The following is a 19,799-nucleotide window of genomic DNA, read 5'->3' on the forward strand; positions in this document are numbered from 1 at the left end:
AGCTTAAGTCAACCAGAGTTAGGGGCACTCTTACGCCTCCAGTTACGAGCAATAGTCACCATACGAGAAGCTCAGTGAATTTCTGGACTCTCCGTGGTTCAGGGTAACCGAAGCTACCCTGATGCCATCTGTGTCTGGACGCTTCGGACTCTGTCTCGGAATGTGTTGTATCATGGCCCAACTCTGCACTCTCCCAGACACTCCCAGATGGCCTCCCACCCCTCCCTCTTTCCCTCTCCCTTCCCTTCCCTCTTCCTTTGCCTTTCCCATCCCTTCCTTCGCCCTTCCCTCTCCCTTCTCACTCCCTCTCCTAACCCCCTCCATTCCCATCACACAATCATCCTTCATCAAGCAAGAACTGGAGTGACAACAAGGCCACTTCACCACAGCCACACCCCGCCTCCCAGCTGCATGACCACACATACATATACATACACACACATACATACACACATATACACACACACACATACACGACTCTCTCTTTGTCTCAATTAGTTTGTTATTAATTTCCTCTTTGTAAATTCCTGATGTAGGAAAATACTATAACGTAATTGTAGTGACAATAATGGAAATTATGACACCAACAACATTTAAAATAATAATAATAATAATAATAATAATAATAATATATTTTAATTTCAAAAATACAAGACTAAAGTCCAATTAAACACAATTTTCCTTTATTTTCTATTCCACACGTTATCATCTTTTTGGTATATCCATCATGGTGGTGGTGGTATGGCTGGCTGCTACTTCACACTTTGATCAGGTGTTGTGGGTCGCCTGTATAACGGAGCTGAGAAGGCCGCTAACCACACCCTTCATTAGTCTGTCTGTGTGTGTGTGTCTACAGTATATTTATTCGTATTTATATAATACATATTTACAAATTATTCTCTTAAATTGTTTCCTAGTGATGTACAGTTTTAATAATATTAAGCAGTACAGTACATATTTATATATTCTTGCAAATGTTAACAACCAAATTATATTCTTATTCTTTATTTATAAATCTTCATCAATATTATACTGTACGATATATCCAATCTCGCATCTCGTCTTTGGTGCGCCCCAGTGTAAAGTATTTTTTACGAATATCTTCAGTTTTATATAAAGTTTGTGTTTCTATCCCGTCTATTAGTCCGTATTTACTGTGACCTGTGGTGTAATGGTTGGCATGCTCGCCTCACAAGCGAGGGTGACTCTATGGGCAAGTTTCTTTATGCCATTTGCTTCTGTCTACCCAGCAGTAATTGGGGACCTGGATGTTAATCGATTTGCAGATCGTGTTCCGGGGTAATGGTTAGCTATTGCAGTTGGCGAGTTGTCCGGTCTTCTTGGACTATTCCTTGACACTGGGTCATGCAACTTATTAATTTAGGGTGTAGTTGCTGTGTTGGCAACAGCTTCTACACCTTAAACAAATTTACGCCTAGGTGACCCTTGTGCTGGCCATCCTCGTTACACGAGGGGCAACCATTAATATTATTATTTACTACGCTTCAACAACTGTCTTTAAGTGTGTATCCCATCTTTGAGAATATACTTATCACCCACAAGAGATAAATGATACGAGATTTTAGTTTTCTCGAGTGATTTTGAGACTTGGCACAATTTATTTTTGTGGTAGTTGTGTACTGTATATTGTTACTATATGTTAATTATGGATCTTGCGTTATTAATATCGGTACGTGTATAGTACAGTACTATATACGTATTTGTTAGTTGTTTTTTATTATTATTATTATTATTATTATTATTATTATTATTATTATTATTATTATTACCAGTAGTAAATGAACCACTACTACCATTATGGACAAATTTCTCTCATCAAACAATTCCTTCTCATATTAGTTGCTTACATAACTCTTCCATTTTAACTATCTACCATCCATTCTTGGGACTCCCTCCAGTCATCCTACTTGGGGAGGATAATATATCGTCTCAGTGACATTCTTCTCTCTCCTTATTTTACCATCTAGTTCCTCCTCTTACTTGTTTGTTATTTAGAACTTTCCAGGAGAAAGTGAGGTAAAGAGAGAGAGAAAGAGAAAAGGAGCAGGATATGCCCTCATTAGTATTTAATTACTCAGGGGTGACACATGTAATTTACCCACCACCTACTCCACTTCTTTTTCCTACCCCTCCTTCTTCCTTCTCCTCTTTCGTGTGTCAGACGGCCCTAGAAGGTTGTTAGGACCACACCCTACAGTTTTTTTTTTGTGGTAGCGGACTTAAAAAACAAGCAAGGTCACCATCACCCACTATCACCCTATAACCCTGTACCACATATCCCTGCACCCTATAACCTTGTACTACCCTATCACCCTGTATCCTATAACCCTGTGTCCTATAACCCTGTGCCCTCTAACTCTACACCCTGTACCCTATAACACTCTACAATCTGCACCCTATAATGCCATACACTCTATAATAATAATAATAATAATAATGGTTGCCCCTCGTGTAACGAGGATGGCGGGCCCAAGGGCCACCTAGGCGTGAATTTGTTTAAGGTGTAGAAGCTGTTGCCAACAGCCACACCCTAAGTTAACTTGTTGCATGACCTAGTGTCAAGGAACAGTCAGAGAAGACCAGACAACTTGCCAGCTGCACTGGCTAACCATTACCCCGGAACACGTTCTGCAAATCGATTAACATCTAGGTTCCCAATTACTGCTGGGTAGACAGAAGCAAATGGCGTAAAGAAACTTGCCCATAGTTTCACCCTGCCCGGTGATAGAACCCGGGTCCACTCGCTTGCGAGGCGAGGATGCTGACCATTACACCCATTAAGGAATTCTGTATTTTCTCCCTTGGGAACCCCTGCTAGACACACCTTATACATTACTATAACACCCTTTTACATCCTATAACCTCTTTTAACACTCTACACTGCTTACAACATCCTCCAGTATCACCATGCAATATTAAAATTACAATATTTTACAAGACTGTATTATACTGTTATATTATACAGTAAATCATCTAACAGCAGTATCAACACCACAAAAACTGTAATATGTAACTCCAGTTTTCTTGAAGTTTTTCTGAGAATGTTATTTCCACAGTACAGTAACTATCCCTGTAACACACCATATTATACAGTATTAACTCTCCCTGTAACACACCATATTACATGAGTTATGACATTACATGACAAGGGTTACTGCCACTAACACCATTTAAATGGACACAAGTGATCTGAAAGTTGATGCACACAATAAATTTGCCAGAGACAAGTAAGTGTTCCACAAAATCTGCACAAGAACAAAATATACCATACAGAAAAATTAGGTCAAATAAGAATGAGTCAAGGTGGATGACCAGAAAACTTAAACATGACATAGGAATAAAGAAAGGAATATATAAAAAATTAAAGGGAGGGGAGGAGCAGCTCATAAATAGGTATAATGAACTATCTAGGAATGTTAAGAAAAATGTAAGGAAAGCAAAGAGAGACTATGAAATCACAATAGCAAGAGAATCCAAGGCAAATCCCAAGGGATTTTTCCAGGTATATAGGACAAAGGTCAAGGACAAAGTTGGGCCTTTAAAGTCAGGGAGGGGAGAAGTGATAAATAGCAGTGAAGAAATAAGCAACGCATTGAACAGCTACTTCTTATCAGTTTTCACAGAAGAAATTTGCCATGAAATTCCAGAGGTGGAACTGATATTTAAGGGAAAGGAAGAAGAGAAATTAAAGAATATCACTATCAGAAAAGAGGATGTTCTTAAGAAGATAAATAAACTAAAGAAAACAAAATCCCCAGGGCCGGATAAAATTTTCCCTCGAGTCTTGAAAGAGTGTAGGGAACAGATTAGCGGACCCCTCGTAAACTTATTTACAAAATCATTAGACACGGGAGTTGTGCCAGACTTGTGGAAACAGGCAAATGTAGTACCCATATTCAAAAAGGGAGACAGAGCATCAGCGTCAAATTACCGGCCGATCAGTTTGACGTCAGTAGTGGGGAAATTTCTTGAATCAATTATAGCAGATAGCATCCAATCGCATCTAGAGAAAAGCAAATTAATCTACGACTCTCAACATGGGTTTACAAAGGGAAAATCTTGTCTAACAAATCTGCTGACGTTTTTTAGGAAAGTCTTCGAGGTAGTAGGTAATAACGAAAATTACGATGTTATTTACTTAGACTTTAGCAAAGTATTTGACAGTGCCGCATCAGAGGCTTCTGAGAAAAATTAAGGCTCATGGTATCGAGGGGAAAGTTTTAAATTGGATAAAATCATGGCTCACCGATAGAACGCAGAGGGTCAGCGTAGATGGTGTTAAATCTGAGTGGGGCCGTGTAACCAGTGGGGTTCCCCAGGGGTCAGTACTAGGCCCACTCTTGTTCATAATCTACATAAACGATCTAGATACTGGGATCAGCAGTGACATAAGCAAGTTTGCGGATGACACCAAAATAGGGCGGCAGATTAATTCAGGGCAGGATGCAAATGCATTACAGGAGGATCTAAATAAACTGCAGGGGTGGTCTGAAAAATGGCAAATGAAATTCAACACCAGCAAGTGCAGCGTACTTAATATTGGAAGAACAAATACTGATAATGTATACAGCCTTAACAACATCAACCTAGAGAAGTCGACTTGTGAAAGAGACCTAGGGGTACTTGTAAGCCCGGACCTACGGCCTAGAAAACAGTGCGTTAATGTTCGAAATAAGGCAAACAGAGTATTGGGTTTTATATCTAGAAGTGTAAGTAACAAGAGTGCAGAGGTCTTATTGCAACTATATCTTGCGCTAGTCAGGCCACACCTCGATTATGCGGTTCAGTTCTGGTGCCCCTATTATAGAATGGATATAAATTCACTAGAGTCGGTGCAGCGAAGAATGACAAAAATGATTCCGGGACTTAGAAACCTTCCATATCAGGATAGGTTAAAGAAACTTAACTTGCATTCCCTAGAAAGACGAAGAGTGCGGGGAGATATGATAAAAGTATTTAAGTGGGTGAAAGGAATCAATAAAGGGGATATAGATAAAGTTCTTATAATACGAGCAGGATAGGACTCGGAGCAACGGATTCAAGTAGGATAAGTTTAGGTTTAGGAGGGAGATAGGAAGAAACTAGTTCACAAATAGGGTGGTGGACGAGTGGAACAAGCTTAGCAACTTTGTAGTGAGTGCGGGAACTCTCGAAAGTTTCAAAAGGAGGCTAGATAGATTCATGGATGATAGAGAGTGGTAGTAACTCTCAACAGGAGCTGCCATACACAGGCCAACCGGCCTATTGCAGACTCCTTATTTTCCTATGTTCTTAAACCTTAAGTGTGGCAAAGTATGTGTGACCAATATATCATCTGCTCTGGCCTCTTTAAGTGGTTCTAACATCTAGATTCCTGCCTGTAAGTGTCTCTGTGAGACTCTTCACTATAAGTAGCATTCTACATTTCCAATTAGACTCAAATAGACTTGTTCCTCTTTAATTGTTACAGTACACTCGTTCATATAACTCACCTTAGCCTTTGTCCACAATCCTCTGATACTGTACTGGTCCCTTTTCCATGAACCATAAACATTTTTAACTTTAATTCCAGCATGCTATCTCCCTCACTTTTATTTACCACATCACTATACTTCATGACTTATGCTTCAAACTTATACTTTAGAAGTTTTCTCACATTTCTTCCTCCTGTGTTGTGATGTCTATTTCACCATATCTCACCCATTCTCTCCCAGTCTGTAATCCTATTGCCCCTGTACTGTACTTACTTCTCATTTCATCCATGAAGGGTTTTCTGCATCTAATTAACCAAATGTATAAGTATTGGTAAGTGTAAACATGTGTCTTTGAGAGGGTAATTAGGTACCATTGTACAAACATGCTAATCAAGAAAATGTTTGATCACGTCTCTCCCTTCACCTTAATTGCCTTGCTAATGTAGGATGTCAGGTGTAGTCTAATGGTACAGGTACTTCAGTTCAGTGTTTAAGTCACTGAAATGTAATACAGTAATACACAAATTATGAATTGAGAGATGTTGTAAATGAAAATCCTTATGAAAGGTCCATTCCTTTTAATGTAAAAATAACATCTACACTTTGGCTCAGGTGCTCTCAAAACTCATAATATCTGGCACAGATAATCTTAAAATGACTAACTTGCAACCTTGCACAACACAGTCCTGCACTAAACATTTGTTAGTTAGGTATCCTTATCAAACTTGTTATTAAAACTCCTATTGTATACATTATACTAATTTTAATAAAATGTACAGAAGGCCCCCCAAGTTCACGGACTTTTTTTTCGCGATCCTCTATTATTTGTAGATGACACTCTGGATGTACCCAAGAATGTCTGTGGGTAGTTTAAAAGTTGCCGGCAGTTTTGCGGCTGGGACAGGGAGCCATTTGTTCTAGAGACAGTAATTTTCTTTACCTGTATTGTAAATATATGTGTGTAGACACACACACACAAAACACATACAAAAAAATAACTGAAAAATCCTCTCACAAATAATCAGAAACAAATTTATTAAAAATGTGAGTCTACCCTCAAGTCCATGCTTTATGACTTTATTAATAAAGCATGAACTTAAGGGTAGACTCACATTTTTAATAAATTTGTTTCTGATTATTTGTGAGAGTATTTCCCTTGATTGTGTGTGTGTGTGTGTGTGTGTGTGTGTTTGTGTCTACACACACACACATATACAATACAGGTAAAAGAAATAATTTTCCTAAGATCAAACCCATAAAGGGAATATCCATTTCTTTGTACACAAGTAAAAATGTACCCCCCTCCCCCCCTGGGTCCGCAAATGTTATTTGCCGATTTGCGGCCATTTTGAGAATCAAACCCCAGCGAATTTGGGGGCCCCCCTCCTTACATCCAAACTCATGTCTGAATCATATAACTGGTGCATTGCAAATGTCTTACAAATGCAATAAATTATTAAACAACAAAACTTAACACCTAATCAAATAAATGTCAGTTAAAATTAATGAAAGATAGCATATGAGAGGATATCTCCGAGGCTCTTTATTCTGGCCACTTTGCACCAAGGCAAGAAAAGTCTTGCAAGAGTGGGAAAAAATTGAGTGCCCATGACTGACTAAACAAAGTAGAATGTTTATCTTAAATTCATGGCAGACTGCCTCATGCATGGTACAGTATATGAGAGATCTGCCATCAATAGGTTCATAACTTGACAATTAATACATTTTGGCCAGTAGTTGGCTGTAATTCCACACAAAAAATTACTCTAATGATTAGAGGATATTATTGAGGGACATAAAATACATTTTACCATTGTATGAATAGAACACAAAAATAATTCTGTGCAGTACATGAGCTTAAAAGACACAGATTGTCATGCTGAAATATACTCTTGTGTAAATCATAAAGCTTATTGATAAATATCATAAATTTACATTTAATATAATGTACAGAACAACTGAAACCATGTATACATTAAAGGGCATACAGATGTATTAGTAGGATAGAAATATATTACCAATGAAGACAATAAATAAGATTGACAAGTTAACACCGAAGTGCACAAAAACTTGCATTTTAACTTAAAAAAGTTTCTATTTATAAAATTTATTTCACCAACAACAGAGCTACCAAGCAAACAAATGAGCATAAAAGCTTAAAGTCAACACAGTGAACTTTTACTCTCATAAATGAAGCATATTTATTAAAACGACAGAGAGTTATATGTTAAGCGGTTACCATTCGCTCTTCAGTAAAGCGTTCATTGAGGGATCGAGTAGTCTGGCTGGGGATGTGTCTGAACCCCTTTACTCCTGGCCCGGGACCATTATTTAATGACACCTCCTCTTTCCCCTGAAGCATCGCTATTTCTTTTTGTACTTTGGGATCCAATATTTGCCTATGGGGTTCTGGCATGGATCGAGGTTCTGGCATGGATCGCAAGTTTTCTGGAGTTACATTTGTCATGGGCATTGACATTCTAGCTCTTGGATCCCTATTGGAGATTATATTATGTTTGATGGGTCTTCTGGGAGGATCTTTAGACATCTGGAAAGGGGGCTCTGGTGGAGGGTAAACACGATCATTTACAACTGTAAATGTTGTTGAAGCATAATTGCTGGATGCATTTTGGTTCATTCTGTTTCTGTTGAGGCGTGGTCTATTCCGGTGAGCAATACCTGAAATATTAATGCAATTTAGTTATAATGGACTGAATAACAAAGAAAAAGAGCCCAACCACTCAGAAAATACTAATACTGTAACTAGACTCAGACCCGAAAGAGGTTAAGATAAGCTGGGTTTGACAGGCTGTGGGTAAAATACTGTAGGTAGGATGACATCACAGTTGGTTTATGTTATGTTTGGGTGCAGATCCTGAAAATAGTACGTTATATCCTTACTCCTAGCTACAAAAAGATTTTGGAAAGAATTTTGTACTCCCATCAAACCACAGTGATCAAGACATCACTGGGAATTTCATTAAGTGTCAGCTTTAATGAGGTGTCCTCTTTTGCAAATATGGACACAAAAAACATCTTAGTTCAGATAATTTATTAAAAATATTTAAACTTTCAATATAAAGAATTATATACAGTACAAAAAATTATATCTGACCAGGGCTATACTCAACATGCTTGACTTGGACTCTTTATTCTAACCTTAAGTGATATTTGCTTCAAGAAGAAAATTCCAGCACCGACTACAGTACGTGTGTTAGTTAGTCCCTCCTACCATGGTCATAATGTTTGAACTCTGATACACTGCCCAATGCATGCTTAGCTACAGACTATCAATGCCACTTATATGAACAAGTTACTTGTGACTGGTAGGTGTGTGTCTCATGCTGTCGAGTGTTCTGAATATTAAGACTTTTGTGGTGTTTGACAGTTAAAAATGTCTGCATTTTATGATCAGCAAAGGTCTAAATTATCTTCTTAATATTTAAGGCAAAGTTGCAGTAAAATGTATGGACCTTGTATGTATATTATGTATGCATATATGCATGTGGGATATGGTAATAACATTGCCACACGCTGCTAGCTAGGCTGAATGAATAATACATAAATGGAGCACATACATAATATACATACATAATATATAATCCAGCATACATAATATACATACAAACACCTGTATAGTTTTGTAGGTTCGGTTTACTGGATAAGAGTATGTACACAGAGGGGGGGTAGCACTCCTCAGCTAGGCTCCTGGTCAACTGCTATAGACGACGTATGGCAAGTGATACATTAGCAGCTTCCATACGTCGCCAGGCACATTAATTAAGCATGTGGGATATGGTAATAACATTGCCACACGCTGCTAGCTAGGCTGAATGAATAATACATAAATGGAGCACATACATAATATACATACATAATATATAATCCAGCATACATAATATACATACAGACCTGAGAAAAAAATAGTCCACATTCAAGAGGTGTCTTGATTACCCAGTACAGTACAGTATCTTGTTGAACTCAGGGTTCTACTTCACTTTTGTCAGACTTCTATTAATATTCATATTATAATACATAAACATATAACTGAACAATACTTCTGTTTTCCAAACTCCAATACTTTGTACTCTGTACTAGCCATAAAAATTAATCTAAGCTAAGATCATCCTTGGTTCTTGGTAAATTCTGTCAATCAACAATGATAAATAACAAAACTTGAACTGAACAGCCTACTAAATCATACATACCATTGTGTTGTGAATGATGTGAAGCAATGTTGTTTTTTATACTGACTGTCAATCCCCGCTGAGATGTGAGAGATACGACGGAGCTGGCACCCCTCACTGACTCGTGACCTCCAACATTCTGCAGAAGAAAATAATTGACATCATTAGAATGCATTGTAGAATTTTTAAGTTTTACTGAAAATCAGATAAATTTCATATACCTGTATTTAATAAATCAAGAGGCTCTGTATAATCCAGTGTCACTTGTTTGTTGCTTTATCTCATTTTTTTCTGCACTCCTCCCCTCTTGCTATTTCCTCCCTTTTAGGTGTCTTTCACTTGATCCATCCTACACAAAAAATGGGAATGGAGCAAAGACAATACCTTTAACGGAATGAAAACTACATACATTTATTTTTATTTTCTGATGTTTGGCATTCCTATTTATTTTACCACATCTTGTTAATACAAGCAAGGTGATATTTAGACATTTTTTACCCAATACTTCCTAAGGCTGGATGTCGTCTTCAATGACATAGGATCTTTCCCTGCAACATGGCTGCTACCGCATAATGCTTTGGCCATTAGATAATTAAGAAAATATCTTCCTGGTTATGTGAGCAAGAATAAAAAAGTGCAGCCATAGTCATTCTATTTTAAATTTTCTTTACTCTCCTTCCATTTTGTGTGAGATGTATCATGGGTGGCAGAATCCTCAAAAAGTGATGGGGACAGTGGTGCAAGTGCATATAGTACAGCAACAGGATATGCATCACAAAATTAATAGAAATACCTGTACCCACATCTTGCCTCATTGTTTATTACTTTCCCTCCTGAAGCTAATTTGTCTGGACATTCATCTCATGGTGGTGTATTATATATTTTTATTGTTTCACTTCATTTTCTTCTCTCTTCAGGTGACAAAATTATGACTATTTAGAGAGAATTCTTGAGATTCAGTATATTTTGAAAACAAGTATACCCCAAAAACGGGTTACATTTAGGGGAAATACTACACAAGTTTCGTTGATACCCTGGAGATCCGACAATCAGGAGAGGAGTGGCAGAGTTGATTTGAATTTGGGTTGTGGTGGCATGGTGCGAATTCTTGCTATGAGAGGGCTATGGGTGCTGCCTCTTGCTCATTCCTGCCTCTGTGCTATTGTTTACACTTCCCATGTGTCTCTGACTTTGTGATTTTTTTTGTAATTTCCGACTTCGTGTGTCATGCCAAAATGCCCCAGTGATAGTGCCTCTTGTGCTGCCCCTCTTATGTGATGTGATAAGGCATACTAAGAGTGGTGATGGACCAGCAAAGTTTGGTAGAGACTTGAACTTGCCACCTTAGCCTGTCTACCATCCTCAACACAGGTAAATACATGTAAGTCCCAATTTATGCTTTACATTGATTATTTAAGGCTTATTATGCTTGCTTTATATGTCTGTTTAATTTTCTTGCTTTATAGTGTGCACAACAGAGATATAACAAGAGTAGATGGGAGTTTTTGGAGGGTGGCCGGTCCCTAACCCCCAGAATTTGTTATATTCTTATGGGATTAATTGCTTCAGTAACCGTTGATTCACTAACCAACGACTTTTCCCGGTCCCCCATATGTGTCGGTTATTGGGATATACCTGTACAAGTTATCTTGTGTTGTACAAGTGTTTTCATTTATTTAACCCCAATTATTAAAATTTAGTGGACCTATAAATGCTTCAAGAAGTCATTTTATTATACACGTAGAAGGGAAGTATATCAGAACAACTCCTTTACAACTGTCAGAATGAAAGAAAGAAAAAAATTAAGGGAACATACAATGTAGGTATGTGTGTGCATGTATACATTCATTTCTCACCATATCTTACATTCAGCAGCAATTGCTATCAAGAAAAACAAAAACAAAAAACAATCCAATTTCATTTCTCTTTCATTAATCCTCCCCAAATCCCACTACATTGAAATCTAATACTGTACCCCATAGTTTATTTTTACTCTGGTCTTCACAAAATTTTCCATGACTGTACAGTATTACCGTACTCTGACTGGCATGGCTAGGGCGGTCAGTACTGTCAATATCTCATGAACAGATTGAGCCATAAGGTTCAAAATTGGCATATATAATCAGAGTGACATCCCTAAAGCTCTTTGTTGTGGAGGTTAAGCTCATAAATTTGAGTTAATACCTTACTCAGTTGCATTCTATTTATTTCCAGATACATTACTGTATTGTACATATATGAATGCATCTGTTCTGTCTAATTATGTTTCTACATGTTCTTAGTTCCTTCCCAAGTTCATGTAAATTATCCCATCCATGAAGTCTTTCTTGCATCATTACAATTGGGTGATTTTTATTAAAGGTTATCAACTTGATCAACAGCAAAATGTCATCAGTGGTAAAACTTTTTATGATTTAAAATTGTATAAATAATACTGGTAAATATCAAATAAAAAATGAAGTGGACAAGACATTAAAAAAAAATTACTTACTGTATTCAGTATCCAAAACTTTATACATCTGTAAATAAACATTCCATCATCCTCTCCCATAATGTACAGGCCATTTTCCTTCACAGTACCTAATGTACCTGATACAATGTTCACATACACACTCTCAACTATCACCTTGTATCCTTAGGGTAACTACAGTGTATCTCTCTAACTTGAATTTTGAAGAATACTACTCCATTCATCGACCATATTCATTGCCATATATTAAAGTAGGAAGCATACAACCATCTCTTGAGTTCCTTCTTCACCTCCAGGCTTTCACTCCTCTTCTCCTGTAACTCATTCTTCATTTTAATTTTCTATGTACAGTACTGTACAGCCTAGTACGGCTTAACATAATCCACTATATCGTCCTTTCTTAAATTATCTAATTCCTGTCCATTTTTGTGTGGGGTGGATCATTGGGTTCAGAAATCTCAAAACGGGAAGTACAGTGGTCCCTCGGTTAACGAACACAATTTGTTCCAGAAGGTCGTTCGTTAACCGAAATTTTTTTAACCAAAACCATTGTTTCAATGGGATTTTGGGTAATTGGTTTAAACTCACCGAAAATTACATACAAAGTAAAAATAAATGCAGTAAAGTACACTTACTTTAAGATGTGTATGTAGAAGGCTCCTGGTTGATGATGATGATGGGAATTAGAAGTGGGGGTGGAGAAGGGAGAAGAGAAGGAAGTGGGGGTGGAAGAGAAATCACCCCATGCTTCATGCCGTAATTTCACCCATAAAATTTTAAGTTCACTAGGTGTAATTCAACATTATTTTCTTTATATCAACACTGCACTGCACTATATATTGTCAATATGTTAAATTAATTTCAGAATGACCAATAATTGTACTGTAAAAATAGTTTATGTTCAAGAGAGTCTCAAGCAAGATGTTATCTCCACTGAACAGAGACATAAACTGACGCCATGCTGGGTGAGTCAAGTGGCTGTTTGGCGCACTAAAAACTAGTTTTTTGTACTTCAATTATGTTAAATAATTGTTAAAATGACTAAAAATTTTAATATAAAACTTGGAAAATATATTTGGAATATTTACTCAAATGGGAACGAATTTAAGCCTAAGAACCGATTACTGTATTGGCGGACTAATATTCCAGCTGATGAGCAAGCGAAAACATGTAGAGAGGAATTCGTAAGGAATTCGTTAACCGAATTTTTTTCGTTACCGTATATCGCGGCCTATAAGGCGTCGGGGTGCATAAGACGGCCCCCCCAAATATCCAATTAAAAAGTAGCTTTTGAGCTCTATTTGCTGTATAAGACCAGTACCCCAGATGTGACACTTACCCACTGACTCAGTAGTCCTTTACCAACCATCCTTGGTTTTTTAAAATAAGGCCAATTCACCTCAAGTAATGTCATCAAATATTACCCGCTGGTGTAGTGTAAACACTAGTGACGTCACTGAAGCGTCTGCTATTTACCGGTAACTGGAACTAATGTCTGTGTCGAGTAAAATTTTTCCATTTACTTGAAATGGATTTACCGATTTATTTGTTTATTTATTTATTTATAATATACTGTAACATATTAAACACACTGCAAGTATTTTCTTTCATTTATACGGACGATCGGTGGTGGGAGTGTTCCCTCGTCTCGGTGGTGTGACTGTGTTCCGACTATTTATACAACAGGTGGTTCAACAGCAACCACCGTATTCTAATTGTGGTGTTTCATTAGGATTTGAGTGAAAAAGGTTACCGGTATGTACTTACTACATACATTTATTACACAAACATAATATATATATATATATATATATATATATATATATATATATATATATATATATATATATATATATATATATATATATATATATATATATATATATATATATATACATATATACATACATATACATACATACATACATACATACATACATACATATACATACATACATACATATATATATATATATATATATATATATATATATATATATATATATATATATATATATATATATATATATATATATATATATATATATATATATATATACATACATACATGTCTTTTAACCTACATCCTCCTCCCTGTCCTAATCCTCACCTCACCCTCCTTACCCTTCCTCCCATCCCTGCCCCGCCCCGCCGTTCCGTGCCCCGCCCCGCAAAGCCCCGGCCTGGCCCGATCAACCACCAATCCCCATATGTTTGTGTCCCGTGAGTTATGCTTCGAAATCGGTGGTTAGTGTTACTTAATATTGAGATAATTACAGAGCTTCACTCAGTGTGTTTTTATGCTAGTATGATTTGTAATGTACTCTTTGACGCGTAGTGATAAATAATATTCAATGTAGTGAGCAGAGCTTCACTCCCAGACCCAGCCTAATGAGAATATTGTCGTGACGGAAACTATAGTTGCCAAACATTGACGTAACGTATAAAGTAAATATTTGTTTTTCTTTACGGATACACTTCCAACTAATCCATCATCCCTTTCGGATTGTACATACATACATACATACATACATACATACATACATACATATATACATACATATATACATACATACATACATACATACATAAATATATACATACATAAAATATATACATACATATATACATACATATATACATACATATATACACATATATACATACATATATATATATATATATATATATATATATATATATATATATATATATATATATATATATATATATATATATATATATATATATACAACAAAATATATGTACAAAAAATAAATGTTAAATGAATTACCGTATTTATGGTGCATTAGGGTACTGGTCACTTTAGACACAAAGACGAGCTATAAATAGCCCATCTCCCCCTCTTCTTACAGCTGCCAATGGGAAGCGTCTTGGTAATTAAATTTGATGTTTATTTTCATTGTCTAATTTATCATGTATCAAAGTAATATTACTAAAAATTGTGTAGGTAGTAGGCAGCTACCAAACAGGTAGATACTACCGCCTGGGAAGATATTGGAAGCATAATGTGTTGTCTAATGGTAGACCCTGCTGCCATATGGCATCACGAAAATTGTGACCAAGTCCCAGGTTCAGCGCTGACCTGACTTTCTGCCTCATTTACACACAATTGCAGTTTGAATTGTTCCTCTAACTTTGACAACACAACATACATACAGTATATTATTTCTCACTTTTGATCTTTTTTTTACTTTTTGTATTTATTTATGGTTAGTTACTTAAAATAAGGCCAATTCACCTCAAGTAATGGCATCAAATGTTACCAGCTGGTGTAGTGTAAACACTAGTGACGTCACTTAAGCGTCTGTATTTAACTGTCAGTAGTTTCAAGAATTAATGCAGTCATTTACTGAATATTCCTTGTAAAAAAATAAATTTTAAATTAATTATTTATAGAAGTATTATTATCAGTAAATATACCGATATGCATTACTGACCACCTCCACGGCTAAAAATAGCCCAATCTCGCGGTCACTTTCCCTTTCTTGTCTCCTCACTGGCAAATGGGAGGGGTGTGTGATGATAGCTGTGTTTATTACAGGGGTATAATTCTCTTTTACGGTATGTTAGACAGGTTTATAATACATTTTTATTATTTTAATATACCGGTAATCTTAATTTGAATCCAGCTTGCCAAACGTAAGTTTCAGTATAAAATAATTACTGGTAGGACTTTGTGAGTGGCTTACGATGTTTCCATCACCACTCTGACACAGTAAACCACAATATTTAAGATGTAAGAATTTTATATTTGTTGCTTAAGACGACCCCCTAACTTTGGGCAGATTTTTTTAATGTTCAAATTTCGTCTTATAAGCCGAGATATACGGTAACTGAAATTTCGTTAACCGAGGCGTTCGTTAACCGAGGGACCACTGTAATAGTGTTTTATGATGTGTAGAAAAGACAGTCCAGAGTTAAGGTACCAGCAGAAATATTAAAACATTTGCTCATATCCTCCACTTGCATACATAATATACAAAGTGAATATTGTACTGTGTTAGTATTTACACCAAATATCCATTTTTAAAATAAAAAATAAAGACAAAATGTGGCTACATTCTGCAAACATCCACACATGGCTTCTGCATAAAATGAAGCTAAACACTACAAACAAATTAAAGAATATACTGTACTAACTTTTTCTGTGAATGTTTCTATTCTGTTGAGACTTGTATTAGTGTGGGTGTTGTGGGCGTTCTGCATCTTGTGAAGTAAGAGCTGATCTGAACGTAGCCCCCTGACAATAGTGCCGCTCCCAACTCGCACTCCGAGAGGTGTTCCCAAGTTGCCCTTGGTCTGCTGGGATTGATCATAAAAAGTCATAAACTAACAGTCAAACTCATAAATAAACTGCACTTTAAAAATGCACGAAAATTTGTTTTAAATATGCAAGAACATCCTTCAAATGCACAGTGAGTTTCGAAATGATCAATATGACCTGTGTTACCTACTGTAGGTAGGATTGTCAAAAATCTTTGCTTGTGGTGTCATATTGTTTCACACAGTGTGGGTGGATAATTTTCTTAGTGTGTGTACATGGGGTGAATCAGGGCAACAGAACCTCAGAGGAAATGATTGGGAAAATGGTGTAATTAAAGTGTAGAAAATGTTGAGAAATGACAAAAACCATTGAATATAAAGATGTATATAAAACCCACACTCTTATAACCACTCTTCACTAATTATTCTGACTTATTGGGAGATTCTTATAACCCCGCCAGTATAAAGGGATTCTATTTGTTGAATAAAATCATCTGATATTTGCTGAATAAAATCAGTTTTAGGACATAAATGTTCCAGATGCCAGAGAAAAAGGCAATGTCGCCAAGACAATGCATAAAGCTATTTCTTCAAACTAACCTTCGATTCCTCCAGTAATGCCTCTGCGTTCATGTATGTTATTGGCTCTGAGACTGGTGTTCTGCGTGATACTGCTAAAGTCCTGCGTGCTTGCTGGATCTTTTCTCCTCGCTAGTTTTTGTCTAAATGCAGTGTCTGTGCCCATCACCTGCTGTGTATGTCTCCTGTGAGCAAAAATATTGGTTTAAATAAAATATTAATACCTAATAACCTACTACAGCATTCTCATCTGGTGTTACAGTTTATGAAAACAAATGACAGATTGAAGTCTTGCTCTAACCTGCATTATGCAAGAAACTGGGAAATTAATATTTAAGCTTTTTCACTAAAAATACATGAATACACAAAACCAAATAATGCAATATATTATACAGAATAACTACTACCAATAGACCAATTTGAAAATTTGACAACAAAAGCATCACTGTATCCTAATAGGAACAAAATTCGCTCTTGTCTACAACACAATGGTCCAAATATAATCCTTTACCATGAATTGAGGAATTAAATATTTCTCCAGAATTATGACACATAACAGGGGATAGGAGTGGAGTACAAGAGCTGAGAGATGAATACAGAACATCCTGGAATATTGAAGTTAGAATAAAGCAATAGTAAATTCGGGATAGAGATATCGAGAGTGATACAAGTGTTGGGGGCAGTACTGAATTCCTACCGTTAACTTTTACTCTTATTCGCAAGGGAAAAAAATACTATTCCTATAAACCACTGTTTGTTGCAATCATAAAATTTTATTTATACCATTTTGACTTTAAGTTACATAAATCATCAAGTGTTGCGTACAAGATTCGCTTTGGTTGCTGTTCTGAATATGATTTTGCTCCTAACACATCTCAAATTCGCATACATGGTTTTGAAATCATTTCATCTGATGAAGAAAAACTTAATCAGAATTGGATGATATAGCTTTTTTGCCTTTATTGATGTAACAGGACAAACAAACAGAGTTCAGCCTGTTTTAAAATTTGAGAATTGGGCTCCTTTCAATTTCACCAGTTTGGGGACTAAGCAGTACTGTACAAGGGCCAAGTAGAAATGCTTAAATGTTGTATACTAACAAGGAATATAGTTAACAAAGCCCAAAAATAATGAAAGGTGTGCTCACCTGATGGTCACGGTTGAGGGTGACTTGAGAACCTCGTGGTTGTTAGGAATTCTTCCTCTTCCTCCTCTGTACTGATGCCTCTCCTCCTCTAGCATTTGCCTCTCCTCTCCTCTAGCATTTTATTTGCCTCTCCCTCCTCTAGAGTTTATGCCTCTTCCTCCTCTGGTACTAGCCTCTTCTCCTCTGTGTAATGGCCTCTTTTCTCCTCCTCTGGTACTAATGCCTCTTCCTCCTCCTATGTTTCAATGCATCTTCTCTTTCTGGTACTAATGCCTCTTCTTCTCTGGTGCTAATGCCTCTTCCTCCTCTGTTAATACCTCTTTTTCCTCTATTTTAACACCTCTTCCTCTCGTGTGTGTGCCTCTTTCTCCTCGTGCATTATTTTGCCTCTTCCTCTTCTACCTCTTCCTCTGGTGTTAATTCTTCCTCCTGCTTTGTTGATCCTCTTCACTTCGGAGTTTGCTGATCCCTTCTGTTTGTCAAAGTGTACCTGTGAGGGGACTGGTCTAATGGGCCATATCTACAACAGACCTCAAACTAACAACAGAACTTAATGGCTAAATTGGGTTTCAGTTTCTGTATACTAAACCAGTGATTTAAAATCTTACTTGGGTAGGGAAAAGTGATACTCCGAGAAGTTATTATGTGAGAAGGCTCATCGATTTGCAACTTTCAATATACAGTAGAACCTATGCTAAATATGCTGTATGCGCATATATGGGGCGAGGGGAATCTTCTGTATCTGGACTGTTTGAAAAAAATAGTTTGTGTTATGTTATTGCTACTTTTCCAACAACTAGGTCTTTTTCAAGGTTATTAAAGAATACATTACATCAATAATAAAAAATATGAAACAGAAGTCTCTTGGGTTGAAAATTCAGACACAGGGTGGTTGTCAACCGCTGTTGTCATCAAGATGATTGTTTACTATAAGTGTTATATGTACCGGTGAGTAACCACTGAATTTGTCTTATGAATGAGAAAGCTGTATACTGCTGAACTATAAAGATAAAATTAAAACTGTATGCTGCAATTACTATAAATATAAAATAAGAACTGTATACTTACTGTCTGTAAAGATAAAATAAGACTGTATATCAGGTTGACAACCTTATCCAGCTCTGTAGCTTTGGGAAGTTTTTGTGGAGCAATTTTTTTGTAACAGCCCTGCAGGGCTGAGTCACTGACCCACGTCGGGACCTTGGGGGTGAAATGTAATAGTAATTATTATAATAATACAGTAATAATAATAATTATTCATAGTAAATAAAATTTTAATAAAAATACACAAAATAAAAATAAGAATAACAATAATAACAATAATACTGTAATAATAAAATAATAATAATATGCATATACATAAATAATAATAGTAATAATAATAATAAAAGAAATACAGAATGAAAAAAAAAAAGATCAAAAGTGAGAAACCACGACCTAGACCTATAATTGTGTGTGTGTGTAATATTAATGTACAACCCAGGCCCCAATGTGGGTCAGTGACCTGTGCCAGGTGGGCTGGGAGTCCCTGTATAAAAAGAAAAAAAAAAAAAACCTAACCTAATAAATTTCTGAAAACCGAAAAATTAAAAACCAGAAATGCATCTGGTCCACAGGTTTCGGATGAGGACTGATACTATAAAAGATAAAAATAA

General features: G+C 36.4%; 1 protein-coding gene across 1 annotated transcript; it reads right to left on the bottom strand.

The window, feature by feature from the left end:
• Positions 1-6,612: 6,612 nt before the first annotated feature.
• Positions 6,613-16,496, bottom strand: LOC121856642. The gene is made up of 3 exons (XM_042352291.1): positions 16,296-16,496; positions 9,683-9,800; positions 6,613-8,153 (listed from the first exon to the last, which is right to left on the bottom strand). Exons 1-3 carry the CDS (start codon positions 16,479-16,481, stop codon positions 7,702-7,704), a joined length of 756 nt encoding a protein of 251 aa, XP_042208225.1. The 5' UTR covers positions 16,482-16,496; the 3' UTR covers positions 6,613-7,701.
• Positions 16,497-19,799: the final 3,303 nt, after the last annotated feature.

This window comes from Homarus americanus, unplaced genomic scaffold (genome assembly GCF_018991925.1).
Source record: "Homarus americanus isolate GMGI-L3 unplaced genomic scaffold, GMGI_Hamer_2.0 scaffold47093, whole genome shotgun sequence".
NCBI classification, from domain to species: domain Eukaryota; kingdom Metazoa; phylum Arthropoda; class Malacostraca; order Decapoda; family Nephropidae; genus Homarus; species Homarus americanus.